Below are 13,374 nucleotides of genomic sequence, written 5' to 3' on the forward strand. Positions count from 1 at the left end.
TGGCAGCGTTGAGACCTCGATCTGTGAATCACACCCTACCTTGACTCACGCTACTTTCCCTGGGGGTTACTATACTTTTTTCCCTTTTCTCTGGTTGCAGTGAACGTTTTGCAAGAATTTGCAGGCCAGTTTCATTTTTCACCATAATAAATGAAATGACGTGTCCTTTGTTTTTTTTTTTTTTTTAAAGATTTTATTTATTTATTTGACAGAGAGAGATCACAAGTAGGCAGAGAGGCAGGCAGAGAGAGAGGAGGAAGGAGGCTCCCTGTGGAGCAGAGAGCCCGATGCGGGGCTCGATCCCAGGACCCTGAGATCATGACCTGAGCCGAAGGCAGCGGCTTAATCCACTGAGCCACCCAGGCGCCCCTGTTATTTTTTTTTAAAGATTTTATTTATTTATTTATTTTAAGATTTTATTTATTTGACAGACAGAGATCACAAGTAGGCATAGAGAGAGGAGGAAGCAGGCTCTCTGCTCAGCAGATGCTGAGCAGGGCCTGACCCCAGGACCCTGAGACCATGACCTGAGCCTGATGCAGGGCCTGACCCCAGGACCCTGAGACCATGACCTGAGCCGAAGGCAGAGGCTTTAACCCACTGAGCCACCCAGGCGCCCCTTATTTATTATTATTTTTACAGATTTTATTTATTTATTTGACAGACAGAGATCACAAGCAGGCAGAGAGGCAGGCAGAGAGAGGGAAGCAGGCTCCCCGCTGAGCAGAGAGCCGGATGCGGGGCTCGATCCCAGGACCCTGAGACCATGACCTGAGCCGAAGGCCGACGCTTAGCGGACTGAGCCCCCGCGCCCCGCAGGTCCCGTGAGGGCTGCTCACCGACGTTTGTCTGAACGCAGGGCGGGCGGACCGGGGAGCTGGAGCTCCAATCCCGGACCCAGTCCAAGGGCAGACTCCTAAACCCAACGGGTTACTGACGCTTAGTATTCGTTATTAATCCATATTAAGCAAAAAAGTATATCATCATTATTTTCAATCGTTTATTAAATTCATTAAATCTTTAAAACAACTGTTGGTGAACCGAAGAGGCGACGCCGGCACCTGGACGCGGCGCGAGCGGGCGGCGCCTGGGCGGTCCGGCCCCACCCGTGAAGGGTCTTAGGGGTTTCAGGCCCGGCCCACGGCGTCCCACGAACCACTTCGTCGTTTCCCGGGGAAAACGGGAATTCCGTGGCCTTCGGGACACCCAGCGTTTCCTACCGCAAAGCCCCGCGGCGCAGCAGAACCCGGGCCGCCCGGCAGAGCGCGCCCCGCGGACTTCAGGGCTGCTCCGCCCCAACCCTTCCCGGCCAGGACCTCCCGCGGGGGGCCGGGCAGGGGCGGGGCCTTCGGGGTCAAAGGTCGCCGCAGCCCCCGCGCTCCTCGGCCTCCCACGCGGTGACGTCACTGTGGCGGGTCTTTGTTCTTAAACAAAGAGCACGGGGCCACGGTGACCTCGACCCCGGGCCTTCCGGTCCCGTCCGTTCTCGTCCCGGCTCCAACAAGCGGCGCTCCGCGGGGACACCGAGTCGGGACCACGCGGCTCAGGAGAAGGACGCGGGCTGAGCGCCGAGGGGCGGGGAGACGCCGGACCCGCCGCGCCGGGAGCGGGTTCCGCGGGGAGCGCGCGTCCGGAGCGGGCGGGTCAGCCGTGTGTGTCCGGGCGGCCTGTCACTCAGGCGCAGAGGCGTGGTCTTGGAGAACTGTCCAATCAGAGCGACAGGGGCGGTTCTCGGAGAACAATCCGGCTCCTGGGTGGTGCCCGAGAGCTAGCCAATCGAGGGCTTGGGCCCAGAGCCCTGCCCAATCAGGGGCCCCAGAGGCGGGTCTCGGAAAACTATCCAGTCAGAGGCCCGGAGAGAGGGAGGTCCCCGAGCACCGTCCAATCAGGAGCGGGGGCGGGCGCGCCGGCGGCCGCGTGGACGTGGCTCTGGGCCGGCCCCGGCGCTCCAGCGCACCTGCCCCGCGCGGCCTCAGGTGTCCCGGGCGCGCCGCTCTCACCTGCCCGGCGCGCGGGGAGGACGCCCCGCAAGGTCGGAGCCGGCCGGAGATGGTGAGTGAGCGCGGCCCGGGCCGAGACCGGGAGGGTCTGGCTCCAACCGGCCAGAACCGGCTTCCTGCGGCCGCGGGCCCGGGGGTCCCCGCCCCCGGGGGTCCCGACCCCAGCCTCCGCCCTTGGCTGGGGGCTCGGGGGCTCAGTCCCGGGTCGGCTCCTCCGCGAGGACATTCTCGGGGCGGGGGGGGGCGAGGACCGCGCGGAGACCTGCAGGGGCGCTGGGCTCGGGGGACCCCCTCGCAGGCCCTCGGCCCCAGGGGACCCCGGTTCTCGCTCCCGGAGCCAGAGTGCGGCGCGACGCTGCTCCCCCGGCCCCGGCGGGCTCCTGCACGGCCCGCGCGGGGGTGGGCGGCGCCCTCGGACCGGGGCACTTCGGGGCCGCCGGGGCGGGACCCCGCGGACGCGCGTCCGGCTGCGCCCCTCGGGAAGCTCACGGAGCGCGGCCTCGGGGTGCGGAGCCGCCCGGCGCGTCCAGGGTTTCCGGACACGGGGACCGTCTGTAATCCCGTGTGTGAGACGTTTTCACCGCGGCCGGCGCGGAGCGGGTTTCCGGGTCAGTCCCCAGCGTCGCGCCGCGAAACCCCCCGGGACCAGGACGCCCAGAGAGAGCGCGTCCCTCCCGACGCGGCCGCGGGCCAGTGCACCCGTACCCCGAGCGCGCGGGGTCGGTCCCGGGCGGCTGGAGCGCGGGGGGGGCTCGGCTGTCCGCGGCCAGAGCCGGGGGGGCCGTGGATGGCAGAGTCGCCCGTGTGTGCGCCGCGGGACGTGGGGACCCGTGACGTCGGGCAGCCCGGTCCGCTCTCCTCGGCGACACCTGGCCTCAGGCGTCGCTGCCCTGGCTGGTGGCGGTGGAGAGTTTTCTGGAAGACCGCAGGTCGGCCGGGGGTGGTGTCCGAGTGACAGCGAGCCCCTCCCCGGGAACGCGTGCCTGCGCGCCGCCCTCCGTGTTTCCAGATTCCCTTCGGCTTCTCCGTGGCCCTCGTTTCACTGATTTCCCAAGGACCAAGTTTGGTTTGTAGCAGCCGTGTGTCCGCTCTTGAAAGTGATTTTCCAGCGTAGTGTTGCCACCGCGTGGCTCAGTCGGTGAAGCGTCTGCCCGTGGCTTGCGCTCCCCGGGTCCTGCGGTCGAGCCCCGCATCGGCCCCGCTGAGCTCCCTCTCCCTCTCCCCGGCTTGTGCGCTCTCCCTCAAATAAATAATTTTATTTGCTGAAAATGTTTTTCAATTTGTGTAGAATAAATTTAAATAAAAAATTATTTTGAAGGATTCAGTAATAAAATTGGGTTTATCCTAAAGTTTTGTCCTGAATTCTTACTAAAAATCCACTCCCCGACATCATCCTGTGTATACAGTTTTCAGAATTAGGCACAAAGGCAGGTGTTTCTTTTCTGGTACTGTGCCTTCCTTATTTCCTGCTGGTGCTGATGGGAGCTCTCAGATAATGTCGTCTAACACTGAGGTGCTGGGCAAACCTGATTTCTCCCGAATTATTTTTGGGGAAACCATGAGCTTCATACCCTTTATACAGTCTTTGTTCCGTGTTCAACCTTCTTTTCTTGGTTTTCCTTTATCAGTTATGTGTGTGAACTACCATCGTTTCCCAACAGTAAGATTTTTTGTGTATGATTGTTGAATTTTATAAAACATGTTTTTGGCAACTCTTAGGATGATTACAGGTTAATCACATAAATTGATTTCAGAGTTTTCTATTTTATAACAAAGTGTCAGCACAGGAACAGGCTTATGACCTCGGTACAGTTGACAGAACCTTGCAAAGCAGTCCTCCGTGAGATGAAATCCGATCCTGGATGCAGACCTTTCACACCAGAAACCCCACTTGAAGTGATGCCCGGGGCAGGGCCCGTCCATCTCGGGAGGCAGCCGGCGTGTGGAGTCCGCAAGGGCTGATCTGCGTGTTTGTAGTTCTGCGTGTGCACTTCCCTGCACGCACGGGTTGTTACATGTGTGCACTCGCGTGTGTTTCTGAGCACTTAGGCACCCATTTGCAGTGCGACCTACACGGCTACTTTCTGCTCTTCTTTACTCGGCCCTGCAGTCAGTCACTCATCTGTGTCTGTGTCCGCAACAACACAGATACGGATAAACGTACACACACACACGTAGGTATATACAGACCGCCCCGGTGCCTTTACTGGGGCACATTTTCCATGGTACGTACGCTTGATTTCTTTATTTATTATTTTCTTCCGAGAGAATTTAAATCCACAGGGTTCAGAATCTTTGTTGTGTTAGTGCCGGTACGAGGACCTGTGGGACCTGCGTGCGTTTTGGTCCACGAAAGAGCTGGAAGTCAGACCCTCAAACAGAGCAGTCCTGCATGAGACACGGCTTTGCTGGGAGCAGGAGTGCGAGGGTGTAAATGGATGAGGGCTCTCCACAGCGCCCTGCAGACACCCGCGTCTCTTCTTACCACCGCGGGGGTGGCCGTCACAATAGCAAAACCACCGTAAGGTGTGGGTCCAAGTGCGGGTGTTCAAGGACTGTGTTCTCCGTTCCCTCTGCTCCGAACCGGCGTGCGTATCTGCTTTGCAGAATCCCTAGGCACACACAAACTAATGTGCACAAAGCTTTTTTGCAAAGTCTTGCATATTTTGGGTTCTCAGTGCGCATTTTTAATATAGATTTTACTTATTTGTTTGGCAGAGCACAAGCAGGCAGAGCGGGTGGAGGGAGAGGGGGAAGCAGGTTCCCCGCTGAGCAGGGAGCCCGATGCGGGGCTCGATCCCAGGACTCTGGGATCATGACCTGAGCCGAAGGCAGAGGCTTATGACTGAGCCACCCAGGCGCCCCCTCAATGCACATTTAAAAAGTTAATATCGTGATCAAGTATTTGATGGTTTCGAGCTGGGTGTGTTGGGCGTCCCTGTCTCCTCTGTCTGTGGGGGTTGCTAGAACAAAAATGCTGCAGATTTGGTGTCTGGTGAGGCCCTTTTTCCTGGTTCACGGACCGCGGTCTCCTCACTGTGCCTTCATGTGGCGGACGGGGCGAGGGCGCCCTCATGGGGGCCCTCGTCCCATTCAGGAGGGCTACACCCTCGTGACCTGATCCCCTCCCAGAGGCCCCACCTCTCAGTCCCATCACATTGAAGTTAGCATTTAACATGAATTTTGGGGGGCACAGAAACATTCAGTCTCGCACCGTCCCCAAGACCACCTTTCAGTTCAGAGGTGCGTTAGGAAGCCTCTCGGGACCGAGAGTGCAGTTGTGCTCATGGCTCTGATGACAGCGCAAGGGTACAGTGCACAGTCAGCAGACAGGAAGTGTCCTGAGGAGACCCGGGCAGAGCTCCAAGGGTCCTCTCCGGTGGCATCATGCAGGCTCTGCTGAGTTCTCCCGGCAGCCGGGCACGACGGCACATGTGTTCTATAAGGGAAGCTAAGGAGAGACTGAGATCTTTTAATGGGGCTGGTCCCAGAAAGCCCCTCTGCCTAGCACGGACCAGGATTCCAGACTCCCAGAAGGAAAGCTGGTCTTCAGCACAAGACATGGTTTGCAGAAAAAGACACAAGGGGCCTCACCTAGCAGCGTGGTGGGAAGCCTCCCCAAACCCACACCCCTGTGAACCAGCCAAGGGCCAACCTTGGAAGTGGGACTTCGTAAGGATAAGGACCCTCAGGCTTGTTCAGGCTGTGCCTTTGGCCGTTGGACAGGACCTTACAGCAACATCGTCACCCGTAATGCCCTTTGCAGCTGGGTGAGACCAAGCTAGCTGTTGATTTTGGTTGTACCGTTAAGGGGGTCCTGGACTTGCCCCGTTCAATAAATCCCATTAACCAGAAAGGTCAAGGTCTTAGAATGTTAGGGGTCCTTATCGTCACTGTTTCTGTATTTCAGAACATCGTTTCTGTATTTCATTTTTCTGTTTTCTTTTCCACCTGTCCTTGGGTGTCCATTCTCATAGGGCACAGCTCTGGCCGGAGGTTGCAGCCGACCTGAGCGTCTCCCGGGGGTAAGACGGTGTCCTGGTGGGATGTGCGTGAGGCAGCCCGGTCAGCAGGCCCCCACGGTGGCCGATTTTAAGTAATTCAGTCTGGTCCTCGCGTGGAGGGACTGCCTGTGGCGGTCAGTGTCGGACACTTTGGTGCCCGCCACTCGTTTGCCCACCTCACCAGTGTGGACGGCCTCGGGGGGTGACGTGCGCGGAAAGAAGCAGACTGAAGGGCTTGATTTCGGACGGTCTCATCGGAGAGCGAGGCCCTCCTCACTGGCCACTGAGACCCGGCTGGACCACCCCGACATTTTCATCACCAGGACCTCAGCCAAGTTCCCGACTCTGCCGTCTCCCCAGAGTCAGAGTCCTGCTCCGGTCAGGACGGTGTGCGCTAAGGCGGAAGCAGCCCCCTGTGGGCCCCGTGGGGCGTGATTACAGTCAAGTTCAGCCAGTGGGGGATCAGCACTCCCCAGATCATAGGGGCCTCTCTTAGCAGCAGCAAAGCCCAGACACCGCACGGTCAGAAAGTTGTGTTCCGAGGTGCAAGGACGACTTTCCCAAGCCCCTGCTGTCCCGTGTCTGCATCCACACGAGCCGCAGCTGGGCGGTCGTCGGTGTGACGGTCAGCAGAAACGGGTTCAGAATTGCTCTCAGGTGAGCTGAAGACTTGCTCTTCAGGTTTCCAGAGTGTATCTCCGGGTGGAGATTGCTTGTCTCTTCATCGTTTCCCTCCTGTTTTGAACCGCCAGGAGGTAAAAACTCAGTTAAAAATAAATAAATAAGTCATTTGCCGCAGAGACCTCAGCTTGTTTTTAAATACCACCCCCTGCACCGTGGCACCAAGCAAGCAGGCCGGATCCTATGAGTACCTTTTCTCTCCGCGCACAGGGACGGTCCCTCTGGCGGTGATGACATCACACGCGGACACCTGTGTCAGCTTTTTATCTCGGCGCAGGTGCAATAGCCACAAAGGAGAACCATTTTAAGGGAAAAAAAAATCCCCTCCCCCTTTTTTCTAATCACAACCTCATTAAAGCCTGTGTTCGTTTTGTACGGTTCCCGTAACACATCGCCGTAAACAGGGTGGCTGAAAAACTTACTCTGTCAGAGTTTGGGAGGCGAGAAGTCCAAAATCAAGGTGGCGGGAGGACTGTGCGCCTGTGCCTTGCGTCTCGAAGGTTCTGTGGCTCCCGGCGTCTGCGTGTGACAGCGTCACTCCCATCTCGGCAGCCCATCTGTGTGGCCGCCTTCCCCGCGTGTCTCCGGCCTCACGTGGCATTTTCTTCTGAGAAGGCCACCAGGCAGCTTAGACTGGGGCCCATCCCAAAGGCCTTGTCCTCACTCGGTTACACATGCAGAGATCCTGTTTCCAAGAAAGGCCACGTTCACAGGTCCCGAGGGTTTAGGATTTCAGCGTACCTCCTTGGGAGACACAGTTGAGGCCACAGTGAGGCCCTGGTGTTAAATCAGCATTTACAGGGGTCACATCACAGCTGCCAAGGAGGATCCTGGCTCGGATGCCTGCGGAAGGGCGTGGCAGCCCGGCGGCAACCAGGGAGAAGAAAGGGTAGAGCATCCCTGCCCGCTAGGCCCTTGGTTTACCCCAGGTTTTGCTCCAGCTCTAGAAACTGATTTAACTCTTTTTCTCCCAATGCAGTGCAGACTTCTCATATATGTGTATATATATATATATATTTTTTTTTTTTTTTCTTGTTCATCATTTACCTTGGTAACTTGGGGGGCCCCTTCCTGCCTGGAGGAGTGAACAAAACCCAAAAACATCACCAAAGCCGTGCTTTTTCTTCTCTTGCTCAGAGAGCATGGCCAGAAGCAGCCAGTAGATCAGCGCTAGGCCTCCTGGGTCTGTACCCGCCATTTTTACCTCATGTCAGCTCTTGCTTCACAACAGACAGCAGCTCGGCCGCTTGCCCCCTTCCCCCCAACGGGTGACTTCTACCCCCTGGGGCACCAGATCTCTGCCATCTCCTCCCGGGCACCCCTCCTCTTCCCAAACGGTGCTTTTGCTATATTGCAGCAAGTCGGGGTGTTCTAGCAAATTCCACCTCCGATGCCAGCTGTGATCGGTGTCTCCAAGACCACCCTTGTGTCCTGCTGGTCAGACCCCTGTGATTTAGCGTACAGTTTTATTCATGACTGTGATCTGTTACAATAAAACGATGCACAAGGGAACAAGGATATGGTGAAAGCCCTGAGGGAAACCAAGTGTCAGTTTTTAAGAGTTCTTTGCTGGCAGAGTCACCCAGAACGCACCCAGCAACGAGTCATGGGAACACATGGAATGTTGTTGACTGGGGGGCTCAGTAGACACTCGGTGCCAGGGGCACCTGCTCCAGACTTCCAGAAGGAAGGCAGGCTCAGTGTTCACGATGTCATGGGCACAGCGGTTTAGACACAGTGTAATATCAGTCAGGGTGCTGTGACGCCTGAAACCCAGGCTGCCAGATACTAGCCTTGCCAGGAGTCATGTCTAAGGATAGAGCTCAGGCCTGGGAGGTCACGCTGTCTGGACAGTAGATGAGGGGAGTTATGGAGGAAGCAATGTAGACCACAGAGCACGGTTCGGCCGACTTGGGAACCTCCTGTGGGTCCCCGGGCCAGTGATAGGGGTTTTCCTTGTTATTTCCTACTTTCCTATCTCCTACTCCGTTGAATAGGTAGATTGTGGCATCAGAACGTGGAATGACAGTATTGGCTGCTCATGGGTGTCCATGGGTTGAGGAATTAAAACGAACAAACAAACAAACAAAAAAACCCAACCAGTGTTTAAAGAAAGAATGCAGCTCAGTGGTTCCTGTGTTCTTGGGGGAGCGGGGGAGGGGGGCTGACATGCTCATGTGCCCAACAGGGGAGAGACACAGAAAGGAGAAGGTGAGAGTATGGCCTGAAGGATGATGTATGGGAGGCGCAGCTTCTCCCTGGAACTTGATGTGAGGGAGGGGCTCCTTTGTGGGAAGGCACTGCCTAATCCTTAATGTACTTTATAATCTTGGGCAAACTCACTGTCAGATATTTTTGACTTCAGTTAACTCCTTTGCAGGGTAGGAATTTTAACCTTATCCTCAAGGTCAGCGAGAATACTCTTCTGTGGTTCCGGTGGAAAGAGCTGTTTTGTCATCGTATTACATGTGCTCTGTGTGTGTGTGTGTGTGTGTGCGTGCGCGTGCGCACGCGTGTGTAGAGCACGTGCACAGAGACTCGGGAGTGTAGGGAATGCATGCATCGGAGTTCTCATATCTGTGTCCTCTTTCCTAACCTCTGACCTCTCAATAACTTTCCCTCCCATTCCTGTATTACACAAATATATTAACAAGACTTCTTCCAAAGGAATTTTATCACTGAGCCAGCAGAAACAGTCTGCGTATGGCCTGGAGTTCTGTAAGATGATGTAGTTAGCCGGCCTCTGCTGTAGGTGGGTCCCATTAAGCCTCTCGGGTTTAGTGAGGAGAATGGAAGGAAAAGTTCCCAGTCCTTCGGTTTGTGCTTATTTCATAAAACCTCACCCAGGTTTGACCTGGGGCTTGACATGGCGCGTAGTGATGTCATGCTTAATAGGGAAGGAGTCGAAGTAATTTGTGTCACAAGAGATCCATGGGTCTTAAAATGCAAACCCTAGTTTCATGGGCAGAGCATTTGTGTGACTTCTCAATGCGGTCTGAAACGTTTGGTTCAAGAAGAGTGAGACTTGATTTGGTAGCCATAGAAGTGTAAAGATAGGTTCCGTGGGAGGCGGAGCTATTAAATTTGTGAGGACATGAGTGTGGACAGAGTAAGAGATCCGGTGAGTGAATCATGGAGTAGATTTTAGGTGACCACAGAGTCTTATCTGAATTCCCTGTGAATCGAATCCAGTTGCTCAGTGAGTCTCAACTTTCCTTCTGCACATCTCTTGGGTGTTGTAGGACTCAGTGGTCTTTGAGGATGTGGCCGTGGACTTCACCCTGGAGGAGTGGGCTTTGCTGGATTCTGCTCAGAGGAAGCTCTACAGAGAGGTGATGCTGGAAAACTTGAAAAACCTAGCCTCAGTGGGTAAGAATGACCTCATTCCTTCACTTAGTCACTTAGAGAACAAGCATTTTGTGCACATCAAGCCTTTTTCAGGATTTGAACTGTGGAAGGGCACCTGGGTGGCTCAGTCCTTAAGCGTCAGCCTTTGGCTCAGGTCATGATCCCAGGGTCCTGGGTTCAACCCCCGCATCACACTTCCTGCTCCTCGGGGGGCCTGCTTCTCCCTCTCCCACTCCCTCTGCTTGTGTTCCCGCTCTTGCTGTGTCTCTCTTTGTCAAATAAATAAAATCTTAAAAAAAAAAAAGATTTGGACTGTGGAAAGAAAGTAATAATAGTCATAAGACAGACAGGGTCACAACCCCCATAGAGCTAGAATCTGGTAGTTTCTGCGTGAGAAGGAGAATCTATCTGTACGGCTCCTGTGTGTCATCAGTGAATATAGATTTCACGGGTCATTAAGGAGCCCGGTGACGTTTATGTAATCGTGTGAGAATTCTGTGAGATTGCTTACCACCTTGACCCCTTGTACTTGTTATTGGTGAGGTCCTGACCCAGCTAAACCTCCTCAGTGCCATTTTGACCAACAGGTTCCTTCTTTCTTTAAACCTTGTTCCCTTTTTGCTTTCAGATGATGACACTCAACTTAAAGCCAGTGGGTCAGTTTCTCAGCAGGATGTTTATGGGAATAAACTGTCCAAGGACCATAAAATAGCAGAGTTCACCAGAAATGATTCCTGGGCCTCTATTTTAGGGAAAATTTGGGAAGAACTTAGCATTGAAGATCACACAAAGCAGGGGAGACATCTGAGGTGAGTTGTGCTCACGAGAGAAAGTAATATTCCAGGGGGGGTTCTCAGTATGTCATGAAATTGAAAAAGCAAAGGAAACCCCCATAGGAGCCTAGATCAAATCTGTTTACTCACAGGATTTTTAGAGAAAGATTTCCTTAAATACGATGTTGATGTTGAGGGTTAAAAACAGTTCAGTTGAAAACAATTAGGAGGAAAAGCCATATTGTAGAAACATGGTTTTTGTAATTCCTGTGGTTGAATCCTTTTCCGTGATACTCCGTTTATTCTGCCTTATCATGTAGGGTAGAAAGCCTACACATCCACTGAAATTGATGAAAATGTAATCCCAATACTTATTTGTAAATAGCGAGAAGTCATTAATCAAACTGTTGGTGTTAACCTGCTTCTCATTCTTCGCAGAAATCAGGTGGTGGAGAAACTCTCTGAAAGTAATGATCCGTGTGGGGAAGGCTCCAGTTGGATTCCAAGTCATAATCTGTATCAGAAGACTGTTCCTGGAGTGAAAGAGTATGAGTGTAGGGCGTACGGAAAGGTCTCTGTGCATCATTCCTCCCTCAAGAGCCACGTCGCCGTGCACACTGGGCACAAACCGTATCAGTGTCAGGAGTGCGGGCGGGCCTATAGTTGTCGGTCACACCTGCGAACGCATGTGAGGACCCACAGCGGAGAGAGAACCTATGCATGTAAATTATGTGGAAAAACCTTTCCTCGTACTTCGTCCCTCAACCGGCACATAAGGATTCATACTGCCGAGAAGACTTACGAATGTCAACAGTGTGGGAAAGCCTTCATCGACTTTTCCAGTCTTACCAGTCATGTGAGAACTCACACAGGAGAGAAACCCTATAAATGTAAGGAATGTGGGAAAGCTTTCAGTTACTCCTCAACTTTTCGAAGGCACATGATAACACACACGGGAGAGAAGCCCTATAAGTGTAAGGAATGTGGGGAAGCCTTCAGCTATTCCTCAACGTTTCGAAGACACATGATCTCACACACGGGGGAGACGCCCCACAAATGTAAGGAATGTGGAGAAGCCTTCAGTTACTCCTCTGCATTTCGAAGGCACATGATAACGCATACAGGAGAGAAGCCCTATGAATGTAAACAGTGTGGGAAAACCTTTATTTACCTGCAGTCCTTCCGGAGACACGAAAGGATTCACACCGGAGAGAAACCCTACGCATGCAAACAATGTGGGAAAACCTTCATTTATCCCCAGTCCTTCCGAAGACATGAGAGGACTCATGGTGGAGAGAAACCCTATGAATGTAGCCAGTGTGGGAAAGCATTCAGCCATCCCTCGTCCTTCCGGGGACATATGAGAGTGCACACCGGAGAGAAACCTTACGTATGCAATCAGTGTGGGAAAACTTTCAACTGGCCCATATCCTTAAGAAGACACATGAGGACACACATGAGGGAGAAACCCTATGAATGCAAACAGTGTGGGAAAGCCTTCAATTTGTCAGCTTGCTTTCGGGAACACGTGAGAATGCATCCCGGAGACAAATCGTATCAGTGCAAGCTATGTGGGAAAGCGTTCTATTGCCACCTGTCCTTGCAGAAACATATGAGGAGGCACACTGCAGAGAAACTCTACGAGTGCAAGCAGTGTGGCAAAGCCTTCAGCTGGCCTGAACTCTTGCAGCAGCACGTGAGGACACACACTGCTGAGAAACCCTACGAGTGTAAGGAATGTGGGAAAGTCTTCAAATGGCCCTCGTCTCTGCCAATACATATGCGAGTCCACACTGGAGAGAAACCGTATGAATGTAAGGAGTGTGGGAAAGCCTTCAGTTGTTCCTCGTCCTTAAGAAGACACATGAGGATACACACCACCGAGAGACACTACTTCGGGGATGCGGGAAACTCTCCCGCCGATGAATTCATGCCTCATGCGTCAGGAAATCCACACCAGGAGAGAAATCTTACCCAGCCTGTGAATATGGTACCACCTTTGTGACGACCTCGTCAGAGTGGACCTATGGCCTGTGTATCTCCAGTTCTTTTACAGATGAACAGTTAGGGAGAACTAGCTCTCCAAGTATTCTGTGAGCTGTCATTCGGAATTTTGCAGGTGGTGTTTCTTCCCTACATTTCCATAAATAAACCTTCTATCTATACAGCTTGTTGGACTCATGGGGATTTGAAGTGTGTTTTTATTATGTAAGTAGTTTTAATTTCTTTGTTCTTTGAATTCTTGAAGGGGTTTTTCGTATTTGTTGGGATTTTCCTACTGAGTTAATGTGGCAGATACTGGATATCACCTCTTACACAGTTTCTGCCTTACTGAGAGTCTATATATTTTGGCCAGAGGAACCTTACTGCATTTTTTTCTTTTACAAAAAATTTGCAGAAATTTTTTATTATGCAGAGTTCTTCAAAAGCATAGTCTCCTGGGAATTGTTATTTTCAACCCTTTTTCTTTGTTCTTTGTCCTTGCTTGTGACTGGAAATTGGACAGTAGGCTTTTACTGAAGAACTACTTTGTGACCTTGAGCAATAAGATACAGAATTGGAGGTGGG

The 13,374-nt window shown here is 53.3% G+C and overlaps 1 protein-coding gene across 1 annotated transcript; it reads left to right on the forward strand.

The window, feature by feature from the left end:
• The first annotated feature begins 1,947 nt into the window (after positions 1-1,947).
• Positions 1,948-13,045, forward strand: LOC123932367 (zinc finger protein 555-like). The gene is made up of 4 exons (XM_045990444.1): positions 1,948-2,052; positions 9,928-10,054; positions 10,662-10,842; positions 11,245-13,045. Exons 1-4 carry the CDS (start codon positions 2,050-2,052, stop codon positions 12,809-12,811), a joined length of 1,878 nt encoding a protein of 625 aa, XP_045846400.1. The 5' UTR covers positions 1,948-2,049; the 3' UTR covers positions 12,812-13,045.
• Positions 13,046-13,374: the final 329 nt, after the last annotated feature.

The sequence above is a fragment of the Meles meles genome, chromosome 20 (assembly GCF_922984935.1).
Source record: "Meles meles chromosome 20, mMelMel3.1 paternal haplotype, whole genome shotgun sequence".
NCBI classification, from domain to species: Eukaryota; Metazoa; Chordata; class Mammalia; order Carnivora; family Mustelidae; genus Meles; species Meles meles.